General features: G+C 34.6%; 2 protein-coding genes and 4 non-coding genes across 6 annotated transcripts; 4 read left to right on the forward strand and 2 right to left on the reverse strand.

The window, feature by feature from the left end:
- Positions 1 to 247: 247 nt before the first annotated feature.
- On the forward strand, positions 248 to 342 carry LOC131608449 (small nucleolar RNA Z43). The gene has a single exon (XR_009285709.1). It is a non-coding gene; the product is annotated as a small nucleolar RNA Z43 (small nucleolar RNA).
- A 237-nt stretch (positions 343 to 579) lies between these two features.
- Positions 580 to 661, forward strand: LOC131608478 (small nucleolar RNA U83). Its single transcript, XR_009285736.1, has one exon. It is a non-coding gene; the product is annotated as a small nucleolar RNA U83 (small nucleolar RNA).
- A 66-nt stretch (positions 662 to 727) lies between these two features.
- LOC131608445 (small nucleolar RNA snR60/Z15/Z230/Z193/J17) lies at positions 728 to 818 on the forward strand. The gene has a single exon (XR_009285705.1). It is a non-coding gene; the product is annotated as a small nucleolar RNA snR60/Z15/Z230/Z193/J17 (small nucleolar RNA).
- Positions 819 to 943: 125 nt separating this feature from the next.
- Positions 944 to 1066, forward strand: LOC131608302 (small nucleolar RNA SNORD14). The gene has a single exon (XR_009285571.1). It is a non-coding gene; the product is annotated as a small nucleolar RNA SNORD14 (small nucleolar RNA).
- A 2056-nt stretch (positions 1067 to 3122) lies between these two features.
- LOC131603870 (chloroplast processing peptidase) lies at positions 3123 to 5931 on the reverse strand. The gene is made up of 5 exons (XM_058876311.1): positions 5409 to 5931; positions 4298 to 4435; positions 3836 to 3922; positions 3603 to 3670; positions 3123 to 3512 (listed from the first exon to the last, which is right to left on the reverse strand). Exons 1-5 carry the CDS (start codon positions 5859 to 5861, stop codon positions 3368 to 3370), a joined length of 891 nt encoding a protein of 296 aa, XP_058732294.1. The 5' UTR covers positions 5862 to 5931; the 3' UTR covers positions 3123 to 3367.
- A 5527-nt stretch (positions 5932 to 11458) lies between these two features.
- LOC131603868 (pentatricopeptide repeat-containing protein At5g25630-like) lies at positions 11459 to 14476 on the reverse strand. Its single transcript, XM_058876309.1, has 4 exons — positions 14320 to 14476; positions 14087 to 14194; positions 12499 to 13416; positions 11459 to 12410 (listed from the first exon to the last, which is right to left on the reverse strand). Exons 2-4 carry the CDS (start codon positions 14102 to 14104, stop codon positions 11523 to 11525), a joined length of 1824 nt encoding a protein of 607 aa, XP_058732292.1. The 5' UTR covers positions 14105 to 14194; positions 14320 to 14476; the 3' UTR covers positions 11459 to 11522.
- Positions 14477 to 15303: the final 827 nt, after the last annotated feature.

Raw genomic sequence — 15303 nt, forward strand, 5'->3', positions numbered from 1 at the left:
CCTCCGGACATTCTTAAAATCAGTTAGATGTGTTTACCATTTAGCACAAAACCCTAGCTCTCACTCCCTACCCTTTATAAACACCTCTTAACACTCAATTCAACCATATCCTCTCTTCCATTAGGGTTTCTTCATAGCCGTAAAATTTCTCAAACTCTGTTATCTGTTTTTCCCCTCTCCAATTTCTTCTAATCCTTCCCGTTCAATCGAATTGATATCATTGTTCATTCTTGATCGAGTTTAAAGGTGACGATGACGAATTGTGATTAGGTCTCGTTCGTCGTAACGGCCAAATCGGCCTTGCCGACCATCCTGTTATATCACCACCCATATTCTGAGTCTCTTCTTTCTCAATCAATTTTCGCTTTCTGTGTTTCTTTTCTCAATTTCTTGAAAATTTCTCAATCGTTGTTTTTTCAAGCGGCCAATGATTAAACTAATTAATAGACAAGCATATGTCTGAATTAATTCTTGTGGAAAATTTAACTCTATGAGGCTTTTTTTTATTCTCTTAGTTATGCTTAGGTCTTGTTTTTATATTAATTTTTATCAATTTGTTTCAATGCTCTGTTGTTTTTCTTCCAACGATGAAATCGATGAATAGTATGTTAGGGTATGAATATTCATGATTATTAAACCATACTGTCTTCCTTCTCAGGGTTCGTAGTTTACCTCTTTGTTTAATTTTCTTTACTTTTACTTTGAAGCTATATTAACATAGTTGATGGAGATTCACGTGATGATGAATAGCATAGTTCAACTGATCTATTCATGATTATACAAATCTTGTAGTCTTTCGCTCCTATCTGATGATTCTCCTTCAATTTACAAAATCTTCAATTATGTTTTTTTTTTTTTTATTCTTTATTAACTTGATTTTATTTGTAATTGCTTGTTTTGGGACATTCGGCTCTCCCGGTTTATTTTAAAAGTTTTTTAATATCGTCAGTGATGATAAATGTAAGGCTTGTTTCTCAAAACATTCGCAGTGGCCGACCAAGAGCTTTCGCCTTCGCCAGGCTTGAGAGCTAATGCTGTTTTTATCCTTCCTTGGATGTCTGAGACGACTGATATTTTGTTGATACAGCTTTGAAATTGTGTTTTAATTTTGTACACTTGTTATCTTTTTTAGATGGTTCAATGATGAGAAATCAAAGGCTTGTTTAGTAGTCTCATATCTCTATAGGTTTCACACAACTAGTCCCTTTGTCGCTAGTCCCATTGCTATTCTTTCCACTAACGCTTGATTAATAAATTATCAGGGGACATGAAGCAACAAAATTCACTAGAGTAGAGTGGCAATGTTACATTTTTTTCAATATTCACTTCATTTTCTTTGATATCTTTTTAAACATAGGAGATTGGACAAAAATTGAAACGGAGAAGACAAAGGAAATTATGCTGTTTTTCATTGTGTATCTCTTTTTGCTACCAACAAATTAGAAAAGACACTGTACAAGAAACTTATTCATGTTTAAAGGCTAATGCTTTTTTTTTGGATCCATTTTTGCTACTGGTAAGTGATAATTCTTTTGTGTGGAATTCTTTGTATAAGCATTTGCTACCTTTAAGTGATACTCCATCAGGTCTCATATAAATTCTTTGTAGAAGCATTTGCTACCTTTAAGTGATACTCCATCAGGTCTCATATATAAACAATTTTAAATTTTTTTATCTCAACTGCTCTCATAGCGGTAGAGAGCTCTACAAACAAAGCATTACTAGCACCCAAAAATTTCAAAAGCTTTCCATGATTAGCATCCTCATATTTGAAAATTCTCCCACATGAACAAAGAGAGGGAACTCCTACTACAAAGCCGTTAGTTGCATTTCATCCAACACTTATTTGGAGGTTGGTTTGGCTTCTAGCAAAATTGGCAATTGGCAGCAGCAGATATGGAGAAATACACAATTTCTAAAGAACCTTATACCTTCAAATAAATCTTAAGGTTCCTAACTTTCCAAAAACTTGTCAAAGGCCCGTGAATGTTGAACAAGTCTGAGAACCACCTTCAAAGTATGTACCATTGCCTATTTTGGGAATATAACTCTTTCCTAACATTACAAATACTGTTATACTTTTGTAAATGTCAACCAAGTCTAGAAGTGACACCACAAATACTGTTATATTTATGTAAATGTCAACATGACAAAGAGTTTTTAGAAGAAGTGACACCACAAATTTTGTTATATTTTTGTAAATGTCAACCAAGTCTATCTTAAAAGTCAAAACGACAAAGAGTTTGGGAATAAAGGACATGATGAAAAACCAACAAATTGCTCCGAAGGAGTTTTTAGAAGAAGTGACACCGAAAAAGCTCAGAAGGAGTTTTTAGAAGAAGTGACACCAAAAATGAAGTATAATACTAGTTTGGACATTAATTCTGTGTGAATCGTGATAATGGATTCCTAAATGTTTAATCTTTCATAGAATAAGATATTTCGAAGTATGAAATTTCACAATGCAAAACTGGAACAAGACCAATAAGTCTTGTTGGAATTAAACCCACAACTGAGTAATTATTTATTTCTATAAGAAAGAAAATTTGGAAAAAAAGTGAATTAGAATTTGAACAAAATTAAGAATTATGCTTTGCAAACAGCAAGTATTCAATGTTATATAAAATAAGGGTTACTCCATCTATTTGTAGTTTTAGATTGTTTGCTCTCTAAGTCAAAGTCCAAAACTACAAAAGTCCAAAATCTATTTTGATCTAAGTTAAAATCATGTGTCAAACAACCTGTTTTGACACTTCTACACCAAATATAACTCGACACACATTAGACTATTTCAATACATTCTTGTTTATGTTGAGCAACATGCTACTTTGACAACATGTATGTTGAGCAACATGCTACTTTGACACGAGGGATTACAATCTCAACAAATTTCACATGTGGGAGAATGCAAGGGTCTTTATATTCACACCTTCCTATCTGTATTTTGGCTAATCTCCAATCATGTAGACAGCATTGTGTCATTGAAGAACCAAAAACCAAGTATATGATATTTTGGTTTGTTTCTTACAGTTGATAAGATTTTGGAAAAGTTGCTTAAAGAGTACAATTGCCACCTACTGAAAAAACTCACCAATTTTCTATTACTAAGATCAACCAATGTAAATGGGATAGTACTACAACCAGTTGTTAGTAATTAAAAAACAGAATATAGAATTCCATCATTTCATCTTTTGTGTGTCTTGCTAATCTTTGGATTCAAAATCCTGTTACAGAAGGGTGATCAGGCATCAACAACGATACAAGCTAACACGGAGAATGGGAAGGAGCGTAAAATCGTTTTCCCAACAAACTATTGTACAAAATGAATTCTAATTTGAAGCTCTGACAAAAAAGGTTGTTGCCTTCATCATTGAGATGCTAGAGTAGTACTTGTAGTCTCTGGCTTTGTTTCAACAGGGCACCCTCCCTTAGCAACTGTGACGGCAACTCTATTTGGTGGCCAATATCGGAATACTGATCTACCTATGATATTCTTGGCCGGCAGGGGACCCCTAAGAAAATTGCATTTAACAAGTAAGGAAATAACTCAAATAAGAAGTAAGAATAGTGTACAGAATGTATGTAATCTTCAAATTTATTACCACACATGTGAGTCGTAGCTGTTATTGCGGTTGTCTCCCATCACAAAAACGGAGTTCTCTGGCACACGCTGCAAAGCAAAGTATTTTTAAGAGAATGATATGTGTTGATTTTATTTAAATTGTTTTGTATTATTTATTAATTATGCATATGTTCTTAATTTTAAACACTCTATGGAGACCCATAAAGAGAACTGGAGAAAAACAGAGTTACGATATAAGAGTGTAGAACTTACTATGGGTTTCATCTCATACTTCGGTGCTTCTTTTATAAACTTCTCATCCCTCTCAATCCCATTAACTACAACATGTCCATTTCGAACCTGCAAATAATTCAATTGCTCACATTTCGTACACCAAGGCATTGAATCAAACACGGCAAGAATCTGACTGAATTTATAATAACTGAATACTGATTTAATATTCTACATTCATGCAAATTTCCAAGTTCCAGGTACAGGCAACAAACAGTAATCATTAGTCAGTTAACCGAACCTTAAAAATGTTAATCAAGTAAGAGAAAAGTCATCGACAAACGAAATATAATAACACGACCTTGAATGACATTGTAAAAATTTGTTTGTAATCATGAAACTCAACAGTGCACAATAACATTAGCACAAACAATGAATCGAACAAAAAACTCAAAAACAACATCATGATACAAGAGCAAGAATGTTTATCTCCAAAGATCCTACCTCTACGATATCACCTTCCTTTGCAACAATACGTTTTATGAAAACATCATCATCAGTATATCCAACTTCTTGAAGAACTGGAGGACTTTTGAAAATCACAATATCATTTGCACACGGCTTTCTAAAATAGTATGAAACCTGAAAACATGAAGTTGTATCATTACTAATAGTGCACCATAACAGAAAGCCAAGCTGAAATTTGATGTCAAATCTATTAATAGGGTATAGCCATATATATTTAGGTGATTCTATCCCGTGAGTAATTGAGTATTGAGGCTTACAATGATAACTCTCATGAATGACAACAAATAGCTACAACAGCGAGACTATAATAAGTAAAGAACAAAGCCAGCAATCAATTCAACATGCTTCAATATCAGGAACTATGAACTTACCGATTATGTATAAAAGCAATATTCAATCAAATTGGTGCTCAATGAGCTATTATGAACGAAGGACATGCTTGATTGCTTGGATTAATAGTATTGGGTGAAATGGAAAAGGATGACATCCATTTTTTAAAATCCAACTAGCATACCCCATTCCATTCCAACCTATGGCAACAATCCAAACATACCCTAAAAACTACAATGCACGACAAATTAGCCTATGTCATGAATCAACCTTTGAACCTGCAATACTCAAAAACATCGTAATCCTAACAATTTCACATCAACCTCTATTAATTGAAGGATTGCAATACTTCAACAAACAGCTGAAGTTTTCATATGAAGAAGCATCTACAATCTAAACAGAGATGCACCATAACAAAGAGTCTATCTAATTGGATGCTGATGTCAAAACATATTACTAGATCATAGTCATATTCATATACACATTTACATGAATACTAACATTCTATGAAACACATAAACACATACACCGAACACGACATTGACAAATCAACATCGATAATAGTTTGAGAACATCAAACTCACCTTTAACCTAAAGTGTTTGGTAGTACATCATGACCAACATTAGTGTTTTTCTTCCTTCCCATTTTTTTTCGAAGTAGTTAAATTTAACATTAACCAAACGCAAACCTAGTTTTCCACTACATTCAAAATCCTAAAAAATGCAAAGCCAATAAGTACTTCATTTCAATGAGTACCTTTTCAGCAACAATTCTATCTCCAACATTATAAGTAGGATACATTGACAAAGAAGGAATAAACCTCGGCTCAGCAATGAAAGTCCGAAACGCAAGGGAAATCGCCAAAGCAGCAAAAACCGTTTTGGCATCATCACTAGTGAAATTCAACCACTCTGGAAAAAGTCCGGAAGACACATTTTTCTTCTCAACCTCCTGGTCACCATCTCCACCGCCACCACCACCACTACCATCACCGGAATCTTTCAAGGCTTTATTGCATGGGAATCTACGGCGGAGAGTGGTGGAGGTTTTGTAGAGTTGGGGGAAGTTGGGACGAGAGCGTGGTGGTGAAGAGATTCTAGAATTGAAACGGAGATTGGGTAATTTGAGGGATTTGAAGAGAGGAGCATGGTCGAAGTTAGGGTTTTGAAGTGATGGTAGTGAAGAAGAGATAGAGAATGATGATGACATTGTTCTAACTGTGTTGTGTATTGAAGGTTGAGTTGAGTTGAATTGAGTTGAATTGATAACAGTTAAATGTGGTGTTTGTTATTGTTACTGGTTTTTTATTGTACGGTTAAGATTGGGTTTTGTTTATTCCCTATGCATTCTTTTTTACTTTCTTCTTTCTCAAGTTTGTTTATTTTTTGACAAATTATTTTTTTACATCAAAATGGTGCATTGATTATGGTGGCACTTTGTTCTTGCGAGCCTTTTTTTTTTTTAAATTGTTTTTTTTGTCAAATTTTTGAAAATTGTTTGGTGTGTTAGGAAAAAATAGTAAGTGAAAGATTGAAAGGTTGAATTTTCAATGTTGATTATAAATAAATAAATAAATAAATTATTTTTTAATTATTTAAAAGATAATTTACGTATATTATATAATTTTTTCAAAAGTGTGTTTTTGAACTTTTTTTTTTTTATATATAAAAGTAAAAGAGTCATTGAAATATATGAATTGTATTAGTTTTTTTTTTTTTTACATGAATTGTATTAGGCTATCAAGGATGGTTTATGGATTCAACACCTTTTTTTTTTCTTCACTTTTTACACTTCACATCATCTTCTCTCTCTTCCACCTAATAATTCAACACTCATTCAACTTTAACCTACTACAATGATTTCGTTTAATTCAACCATCACTTTTATTTCATATTCTTACTTTCTTTTATATTTTGTTTTTTGTGATTATATATTAATAATTATTGAATGAAATTAAATTAAAATAATTGAAAGTTAATTAAATTTATTTTAATTTTTTTTATTTTAATAACTTATTTGAATTTTATTTTTTTAATTGTGTATTTTTAATTAATTTTTTTCTTGCAAATAATAAAGATGAGATATAGGGATAATCATTATTAAAACAAATAAAGTTACAAAATTTAAAATAAAATACAGTAAAATAGAATTTTGAATGTTAAAAGGGTTATTGTTTGGATCATTTCACTAAAAAGATGTTTAGATCTATAAACAAGAATTTATTGGTGGCTAAATAAAAAAACTAGAGAGAAAAAGGTCGAATTTTTTGTGTGTCCGAATCAAATGAACCAAGTCTCTATTTATAGACAAAAAAATTAAGAATTTTGGTGAAAATAAAAAAAATAAAAAAATAAATTTATTATAAAATATTGTTCTAAATAATTATGATAAAATAAAAATCTAAATAATAAAAACAACCAATAAAATTTTGCAAAGTATATGATGTGGTCCCCACTCCCTTCTCATTCAACATGTTGAATATATTCAACACCAGTTAATCCACATCATATTCAACATGTCATTCAACGCACCATTGAAAACATTCAACTATTGAAAAAATTATTCAACAACCCCATTGTAAATGGTCTTAGTTGAGAGTATTTACGATAGATACCATTAAAAATAAAGAAAATAAGTTTTTCTTTTGGATTTCTTTGTTGAAAAAGAAAAGTTTAAACATAATTAAATTTATTAAATTCAAACGAATCCAAATAAAAATTATATCTAAACAAATATAAATTAAAAAAAAGCAAAACATTATTGGAGATATTTGAATTCTTATATTAAAAAATCGCTCATATCGAATCGGATTTTCAAGTGATTTTTTAAAAACCAATTCAAATAAAACCAAACCACATGCATGTTTATTTTTATTTTGTTTTAATAGTGTTCCATTGTGGTACTAGAATTGGTTTGTAAATAGGTGATTATGATGGATAACAACAAATTTAAGTTTTCGATGCGGTGGAAGAGAGGTTGACATGCAAAATTATCACTCCAACGTTAAAGTCAATATGTGAGGGAGAATAGTAGATGAAAATTGAATTTGAAATTGTGTACCAGAATTCTTCGTGTGTTTCATTCATATAATATAATATAATATAATATGGTGGTTATAACAACAAGCTATTTGATAGGCGTGTGTTGCAGGGAGCCGTTGGACATATCTTGAATTTAGATTGTTTGTATTCTTCCATTGGGCAGTTCCCCTACACCGCATGTACTTTAGATGACTTGGAATTCCCTTCGAATGGCCGATCGATGGCTATTCTGGTCGCCCCAAAACAATTGCCCCCAAGCCCTTGCTTTGTTTGACAAAACAAGGGTTTATTGTTTTTGCTTCGCCCGTCGACCATTCTTTTACCTATTCTGAAAAGTCAAGAAAAGGCGTTACGATTTTTGAAAATTTGCGCCTTTAGTGTCTCCCATGCTTCATAATGACCCTTGGGAACCGAAACAATTGAGTATTTCGTGTAGGTGACTTGAAGCATTGATAGGGTATATTCCCTTTAGTATGCCATCACAAGATGTTTGAAGAGTTAGTTTCTCATTTCTTTGAAGTGTCTTTCCTACTTCGTTGTTATTTATTTTTCCTTCGACATTTCCCTTCTCACGCGCTTAGAGAAAATTGTATCCACCATGAGCCAAAAGTCAAAAGAAGATGTTTGTGCTCCTCGGGCAGATCTTGTTTATTCTTCAACTATTTTATCTTTGCTAGATAGGGTAGCCTTGATGGGGCCTTTTTGGATGTAAGTCCCTCTTCAAACTGCGGTATTTTGACCCCTCGTGAATTAAAGAATCTGCAGTGAGTGTGGTGATTGTGCCATCCCTTTCTATAAGTGTATTTTCTCAATCCTGGGATTCAGAATGCCCTTCAATGGCTTTGAGATGGAAGTCCTTAAACATCTAATGGTTGATCTGTCGCAGCTTCACTCTGCGAGTTAGGCGTATATAAAATTCTTTCAATATCGATATGAATATTTAAATGAGAGACCTCCTTTGACCCTTTTCTTCTACCTCTTCAAAGTTCAACGTTGTCCTATGACTCGGGCGCGAGGTCGTGGTTTTGTTCTTAAGGTGCTGATTGTTCGTGGCTTCTGGGCTTTTTAGGAGAACTTGAGGCATGTTGAAGACCGATTCTTCCTAGTTACCCCTTTCCGTCTGCAGGCTCGTGCGACAGTATATGCACCATCAGGGACAAATTGGGAGGCTGGTGCACCGAATTTTTCCCAAAGTACATGAAGAAAGGTCACTCTTTGATGGATAATAGGTTATATGTTTACAAAGGGGACAATCTTTTCCAAGAAGATGTGTATCTGAAGAAGTGGATGATGGACTTTATTAAAGATATGGGTTAACCCGAGGGTGTTGTTCTTCGGGATGAAGCTTCATAGAAACGCTCGAAGCGACTTATCGACACCCACCTACTGATGGATGCTCATACCCAGGAAAAAAGAAGATTATTTTTGGTAAGTCCTGAATGCCATTAGTTTCTTTGTCGTCAATTCGCTTATTTATAATGTGTTCACTTTGGTAATAATTACATGTAGATTCAATGAAGGATGAGGAGGCGCGTTGTCTTTTAAGACAAGGAATCTAGTCAGCGCGAATTGTAGCAAGTCCTTCCACTATTTTAGGTCCCTGGAAGAACGTTGCTGCTTTGAATTCTCTCTATTTCAGGCCTCCAACCATTACGCAACTAATAGGATCGGGCCCTCGCCCTTCTAAAGAACGTCGAGCTTCTCCTTCATAAGAAGACTTCTTTTACTTAACCAACCTGACTAGGCGTGCTCTTGTAGAACAACAGGTGACTCTAGCGTTTTACATTGTACACGCATCTATTGCTCTGGCCATTGGTGGTGCTAGTCGTTGGGATGCTCTTTGGTCTTACCAACAACGCAAAGAAAAACAATGACTATATGAAAAAGTTGGTTGCTTGACACTCCAGCGGAATACATAGCTACAATAAATAGAGAAAGCTTATGCTTTTCTTAGTGGGGAATGTGATGCTCTACGCCCCCTTAATCTCCGGAATACATAGCTACAATAAATAGAGAAAGCTTATGCTTTTCTTAGTGGGGAATGTGATGCTCTACGCCCCCTTAATCTCCTGGGTCTCTAGTCGACCAGATAAATATTTTGGTGAGAGGTGCAGCGAGGAAGGATAAATCTCTAGCTTCCACATAGGCTATTTTAATATCTACCCATTTGTCTCTTTTGATGCTCAAAGAGATCTAAAGGCTCTACGTCTTGAGAATGTCTCCTTGAATTAGTGTTTAATTGAGTGCTCTACCGCTAGCCTTACGGATGTTTCGGAGTTGGCAATGACTTTAATCTGAATAACATATTCAGTAATAGATCTATTATCTTTCTTCATTGATTTCAACTCAACTCGAAGTTGTCGAACTCGTGTCTTCATATGAGCATTGAAATATCTATAAATCTTGTCTCATACTTCAATTCAAAAACATGTTTGCAAACAAGACTCAAGGTAGCATATATTCCGAAATTGTAAAAAGAAACCATATAAACACAGCTTAATCCAACACTATACAAGATTCGTATTCTTCATAGACTTTGCCTTCAATGCGATCTTGACGAATTCAGATAAGAGGAATTGGCTGCAATCAGTTGCGAGTTCTGAATCAATATTACGATTGTCGCAACATGAGAAGGTTCAACCATGACTGCAAGCAAGATGATGAACCAACGAAGAAGACAAAGATGCATTTCTTGGAACTGAAGAAGAGTGTAAATGAAAGTTAGTTACAACTAAATTGGAGTTAGTTAGAGATCAACCTATGTAATGATACCATGATAGAATTATGAACTTCATTGCATTATGAGTTAAGATTTACACTGCCATGGTACATGCATTTATACTAATGCACTCATGCTACTTTACTACACACTCAAGTATGGTGCAAGCTTCTACACTTGTGTTGCACCTCTTCTACACACTCATGTATGGTGCAACTCTAGACATACTTATCATGGATGGTGCACATCTTCTAATATGGAATAATGACAATATTTGTTCTTTGACATTTGCTTTGAAATGAAAACAGTGGTAATTGAAAGTAAATGAATAAAAAATCTGAGATTCATGGAGAAGTATGGAGATGTGTGTTTGATCAAGATATTCTCTTAGAACACTTCCCATGTACTTAGATTTGTTAAATAAGACTCGATTGAGACAACATCTTTTACAAGAAAAAAAGTATAAATTATTAGCCATGCAACAAACGAGGTGATTATCATATTATACTACTATACATAGTATATGATATGATCTTCAATGATGAAGAAGAAAAATGGCATCTGAAGTTCCCATTACAATCCTCCTTGTCTCTTTTCCAGCACAAGAACACGTAAGTCCTCTTCTTAGACTAGGAAAATGTCTTGCTGCAAAGGGTGCCTCTGTCATCTTCATCACATCAGACAAAGGTGGCAGAACCATGCAAACTGTCAACAACATCATTGAAAAAATACTAACTCCAATCGGCAACGGTTCTCTCACTTTCGAGAACTTCGACGACGGTTTTTGGAGTAGGAGTTAGTCTCGGTTGTTGCGGAGCTGGAAATGATAAGTTGGTAACAAGAGTCAAGTGGAAGAAGGCGGCCAATGATGCAGTGGCCGTTGGTGGTTCCCCTGACCGACATATTGGTGCATTTTTACATGACATTAAGATACGTCACAATATTGTTAACTTTATCAAGATCTAATATGGTTAATTAGTTTCTTTTATGTTCTAAGGTGGTTAATTAACTTTATCAGAATTCATAATCATGGAAGCAAATAAATATATTCAAAATGATTGTGTTTCATCACAAATCAATACTATGAGATGACAAAACCAAAAAGTCATCTCAACAATGTATTGACACTAATCTGCAACAATCAAGTAAAGGCCTAATGATATGATTATGAATTCGATGCCTACTTACAATCAATGACTGTACTCCATATGAATTTGCACGAACAAAAACCATCGAAACAGTAGCATTTCGTGTCCGGTCATATGTTTTAACTATCATTTGGCTTTTTATGTTGCCGTTATTAATGGTTCTTTCTGGTTGAGTTACCACTATTCCAGGCATTTGCAGTAGATTATTAGACTGAGAAGCACCGAGTTTCTGTTTCGTATAAATTCTCTCCATGTTCTGTCCTGGTATCTTTTCACTATCAAAATCTTCATCAGACTCAGATTCATCTTCCAAACCATTGAGAATTCTGTCCGCTTCTTCAGAGAAACCGATGGAACGCCAAGCATCAGCAACCAGCTCGATAGTGGACGTCTCAGGAGCTACACCACTTTCTTTCATAGTAACAAGTAACTCTTCTGCTTTCCAAGGTTGCTTTGCTTCTCCATACCCCCATATTAAAGTTTCATAAGCTTTCAAATTCAAGGGAATTCCCATTTCCTGCATTTTCTCGTAAAGTCTAACAGCGCGGTCCATTTTTCCAGCGGCACACCATCCACTTATGATGGTAGTGAAGATCACAACATTTGGTTGTAAACCATATTTGGTCATCGGAGTCAGTAGAGCCTCGGCTTTATCTGGCTGCCCGGAGCGTACATAGCCTTTAGCCAGGATGCTATAAGCGTGGATGTCAGGTTCTATCTCAGCCTTCACCATGTCATCGAATATCTCTTCGCAATTGTCCATAAGCCCGGATGAACTCCATGCATTCATGATGGTGCTATACGTCACTACATCTGGTTTGATCCCGAATTCCTCCATCAATGTCAATGCCTGACCAAATTTCATTTGTAGGTTACTATTTTGGTCACAATACAAGGAACTATCGATTTTACAAAAATTGTTAGATATTAGAACTTACCTCATTTACTCCATTTGTGTCTGTAATGTCTAAATATCCTTTGATAAGAGAGTTGAAAACTACCGGATTTGGATGCACTCCAAGCTCTTTCATTTTGTATAAAAATCTCAAGGCTTCTTCCATGTAACCTTCCTTACAATAACCGTTTATTATGATACCGCAAGTTCGTTCATTAGGCCTTACTTTGTTATTATACTGCTGCATTTTATATATTAACCTTTCAGCTTCAAATGTCTCGCCATTCTGAGCATACGCTCTCGCCAGCGTGTTGTATGTGACAACATCTGGTTGAAGACCGGAGTCCACCATTTTATGCAGAACATCCCACGCCTCTTCCAAATTATTATTGGTACACCAAGCTTGGATGAGAATATTATACGTTCTCTCGTTCGGTTTCACATTTCCATCCTGATACATCATCTCTAGCAACTTCGTGGCTTCATAAGGCTTTCCAATTACTCCAAATCCTTTAATGAGAGTATTAAAAGTACGAGTTGTTGGTTTGCATTCGTATTCCTTCATTTTCCGAAAGATTTTCATGGCTTCATGTATCTTACCCGAATCAGAAAAAGCATTGATCATGGCATTGAAAAGTATAGAATCTGGCTTCATTGCATTCTCTTCAACTTTTGAAACAAGTGAAGGAATAGACTTGAAACGCTTTAGACGTGTTAGCGCGGCCACGAGTGTTGTGTATGTTATGATAGTTGGCCTATGTCCTTCCTCAGCCAAACTATTGAATACGGTCACAGCTTCTTGCGGTTTCCGTTTTCCAATCAAAGAATTCATCAGTTTTGTTCTTGAAATAACTCTTCCACAACTGTTGCTCTCCATACAGATACGACAGCGGGATTCATCGCCTGTTTCTTCGGGAGTCGAGCTTAATTTTGATTGACTGTTCTTGTATTTCTTCGGCTCCTGTTTCAGAATTGCCAAAACATGAAAATTATAGAGAATGTTCATCTTTAACACATGATTAGTCATTCATTGGGATCTAATGTGTAAATCAAAGATCAAATGATTTTTTAGGCAATGCGCTAACGATAACATTTTGATATATACACTTGACTATATTAATATCACCTCAAACAATTCTAGGATCGAGAGAACATAATATCGATCATTGTCATCGATGGATGATATGCATGTTGAAAGTCTCACATTGGGTCTGATATCCGGAAAAGGAGCTCAAATGTGGGATTCATCCCTCCACTTATTAGTCAATTTTGTAAAGTTCAGTTAAATCCAACTCAGATTCTAAAATAGTATCGGAAATTAAGCATGTACGTACGAGTGTGTAACTTCTTTTTTGAAAACTTGAGACCAACTAATCCAAGGGATCAATCCCACCATCCATTAGCGGGAAGCCATTTAAAGGCAGCGAAAAGCTCTGAATGGACGGCTCAACACAAGGATTGTTAATACCTATCGGGATTCGAACCTGAGACCTTGAATAATATATTTCTAGGAATGTCTAAATGCTCAATATCATAGTATCTAAATGCCTAATGCAACACCATACAGAAAATAAAGATTAGAATAGCATGACTGATAAATCTTTAGCATTTTCATTACTCATTAGGGCTACCTTCTGGAGGCCATCCATGGCAATGAATAGAATTGAGTGCTGCTTCTGAAAGTCTCAACAAACCACCTTTCTACCCTTTCCAGAATCAGATTCTGGCTGCAAGACTACCTATATTCCAACCATCATCATAAAGAAATATCACATTCAAAACCTCAAAACAGAAGTTTACAAAATTAATTCATTGCAAGCAATAGAAACTAGAAACAAAATATATAGTTTATGCTGCTGCATACCTCAGTTGAGTAGTTGAAGGGAGGTTGTGGGGAGAGATGAATATGCATAGTTAGGAACCAATGGTTAAGTTATGGTGGTGCATGTAATGTGATTAGTGAAGAAGATGACTTGTGTGTGTGGCATACAAAGGAGATTCTTATCCACAAATATTTATCGCAAAGAGATTTTAGAGTACTTTTTTTTGAGGCTGTCGTGACAAAAAGACAATAACATAGGCACTTCACTTGTGTAGCGGATTATGCCACGCCAGCATTCAAATTCGCAAGATGAAAAAATTGCACTTAGAATATATTTTTATAATTACAAAAATAGAAGTTTTATTGTATACTTTTAAAAAAATGGTTGAAAAATAAGTATTTCATTCAATAAAATTATAATTACTAAATTTAATAGACTTTTTCTTAATGACCTTCATATTAATATTATAATTTTTGATTTACAATTTAATATTTACCACACTTTCTCAGTGACGAGTCAGTTCCATTAAGACAACTCAGTTGATAGATGTGCATAGAGATTAGAGACAGGGGTGCGGGTTTGAACCCGCAACATCTCACTTGTTCACCTTTGATGGATTAATCATTTCAAATTTTCAAGAAAGTTGGTTGAATTATTCGGTTGGTAAACCATTTGTTAACACATGTTTCAACTAGTTCTTAGAAAAAGTGTAGGTTGTAGTTATCAATCAAATATCCAACTTTTATTTGATGAAATGCAAATCAAATCTCAATGTGTTTTGTCTTGTCAAGTTGAACAAGATTATATGCAATACTAATGACTGATTTATAATCGCAAAATAATTTCATGAAGTCTTCACTGTGTATTCTCAAGTTTTTTACACATATTTCATCCACGGTAATTCACAAATGTCTTGTGTCATTGCTCTAAATTTAACTTCAACGCTTAATTGAACAACTACACTTTGTTTCTTACTTCTCCATGCAATTAGGTTCCCACACAACAAGGTACAATCGCCTGAAGTA

The sequence above is a fragment of the Vicia villosa genome, linkage group LG5 (assembly GCF_029867415.1).
Source record: "Vicia villosa cultivar HV-30 ecotype Madison, WI linkage group LG5, Vvil1.0, whole genome shotgun sequence".
NCBI lineage: Eukaryota > Viridiplantae > Streptophyta > Magnoliopsida > Fabales > Fabaceae > Vicia > Vicia villosa.

Coding starts and splice junctions, on each gene's coding strand:
- LOC131603870 (XM_058876311.1), bottom strand. CDS start 5,861: ATGTCATCATCATTCTCTATCTCTTCTTCACTACCATCACTTCAAAAC. Junction 4,436..5,408: donor ATAGAATTGTTGCTGAAAAG/GTACTCATTGAA, acceptor TCATGTTTTCAG/GTTTCATACTATTTTAGAAA. Junction 3,923..4,297: donor AGGAAGGTGATATCGTAGAG/GTAGGATCTTTG, acceptor AATTATTTGCAG/GTTCGAAATGGACATGTTGT.
- LOC131603868 (XM_058876309.1), bottom strand. Junction 12,411..12,498: donor ACACAAATGGAGTAAATGAG/GTAAGTTCTAAT, acceptor AAATTTGGTCAG/GCATTGACATTGATGGAGGA.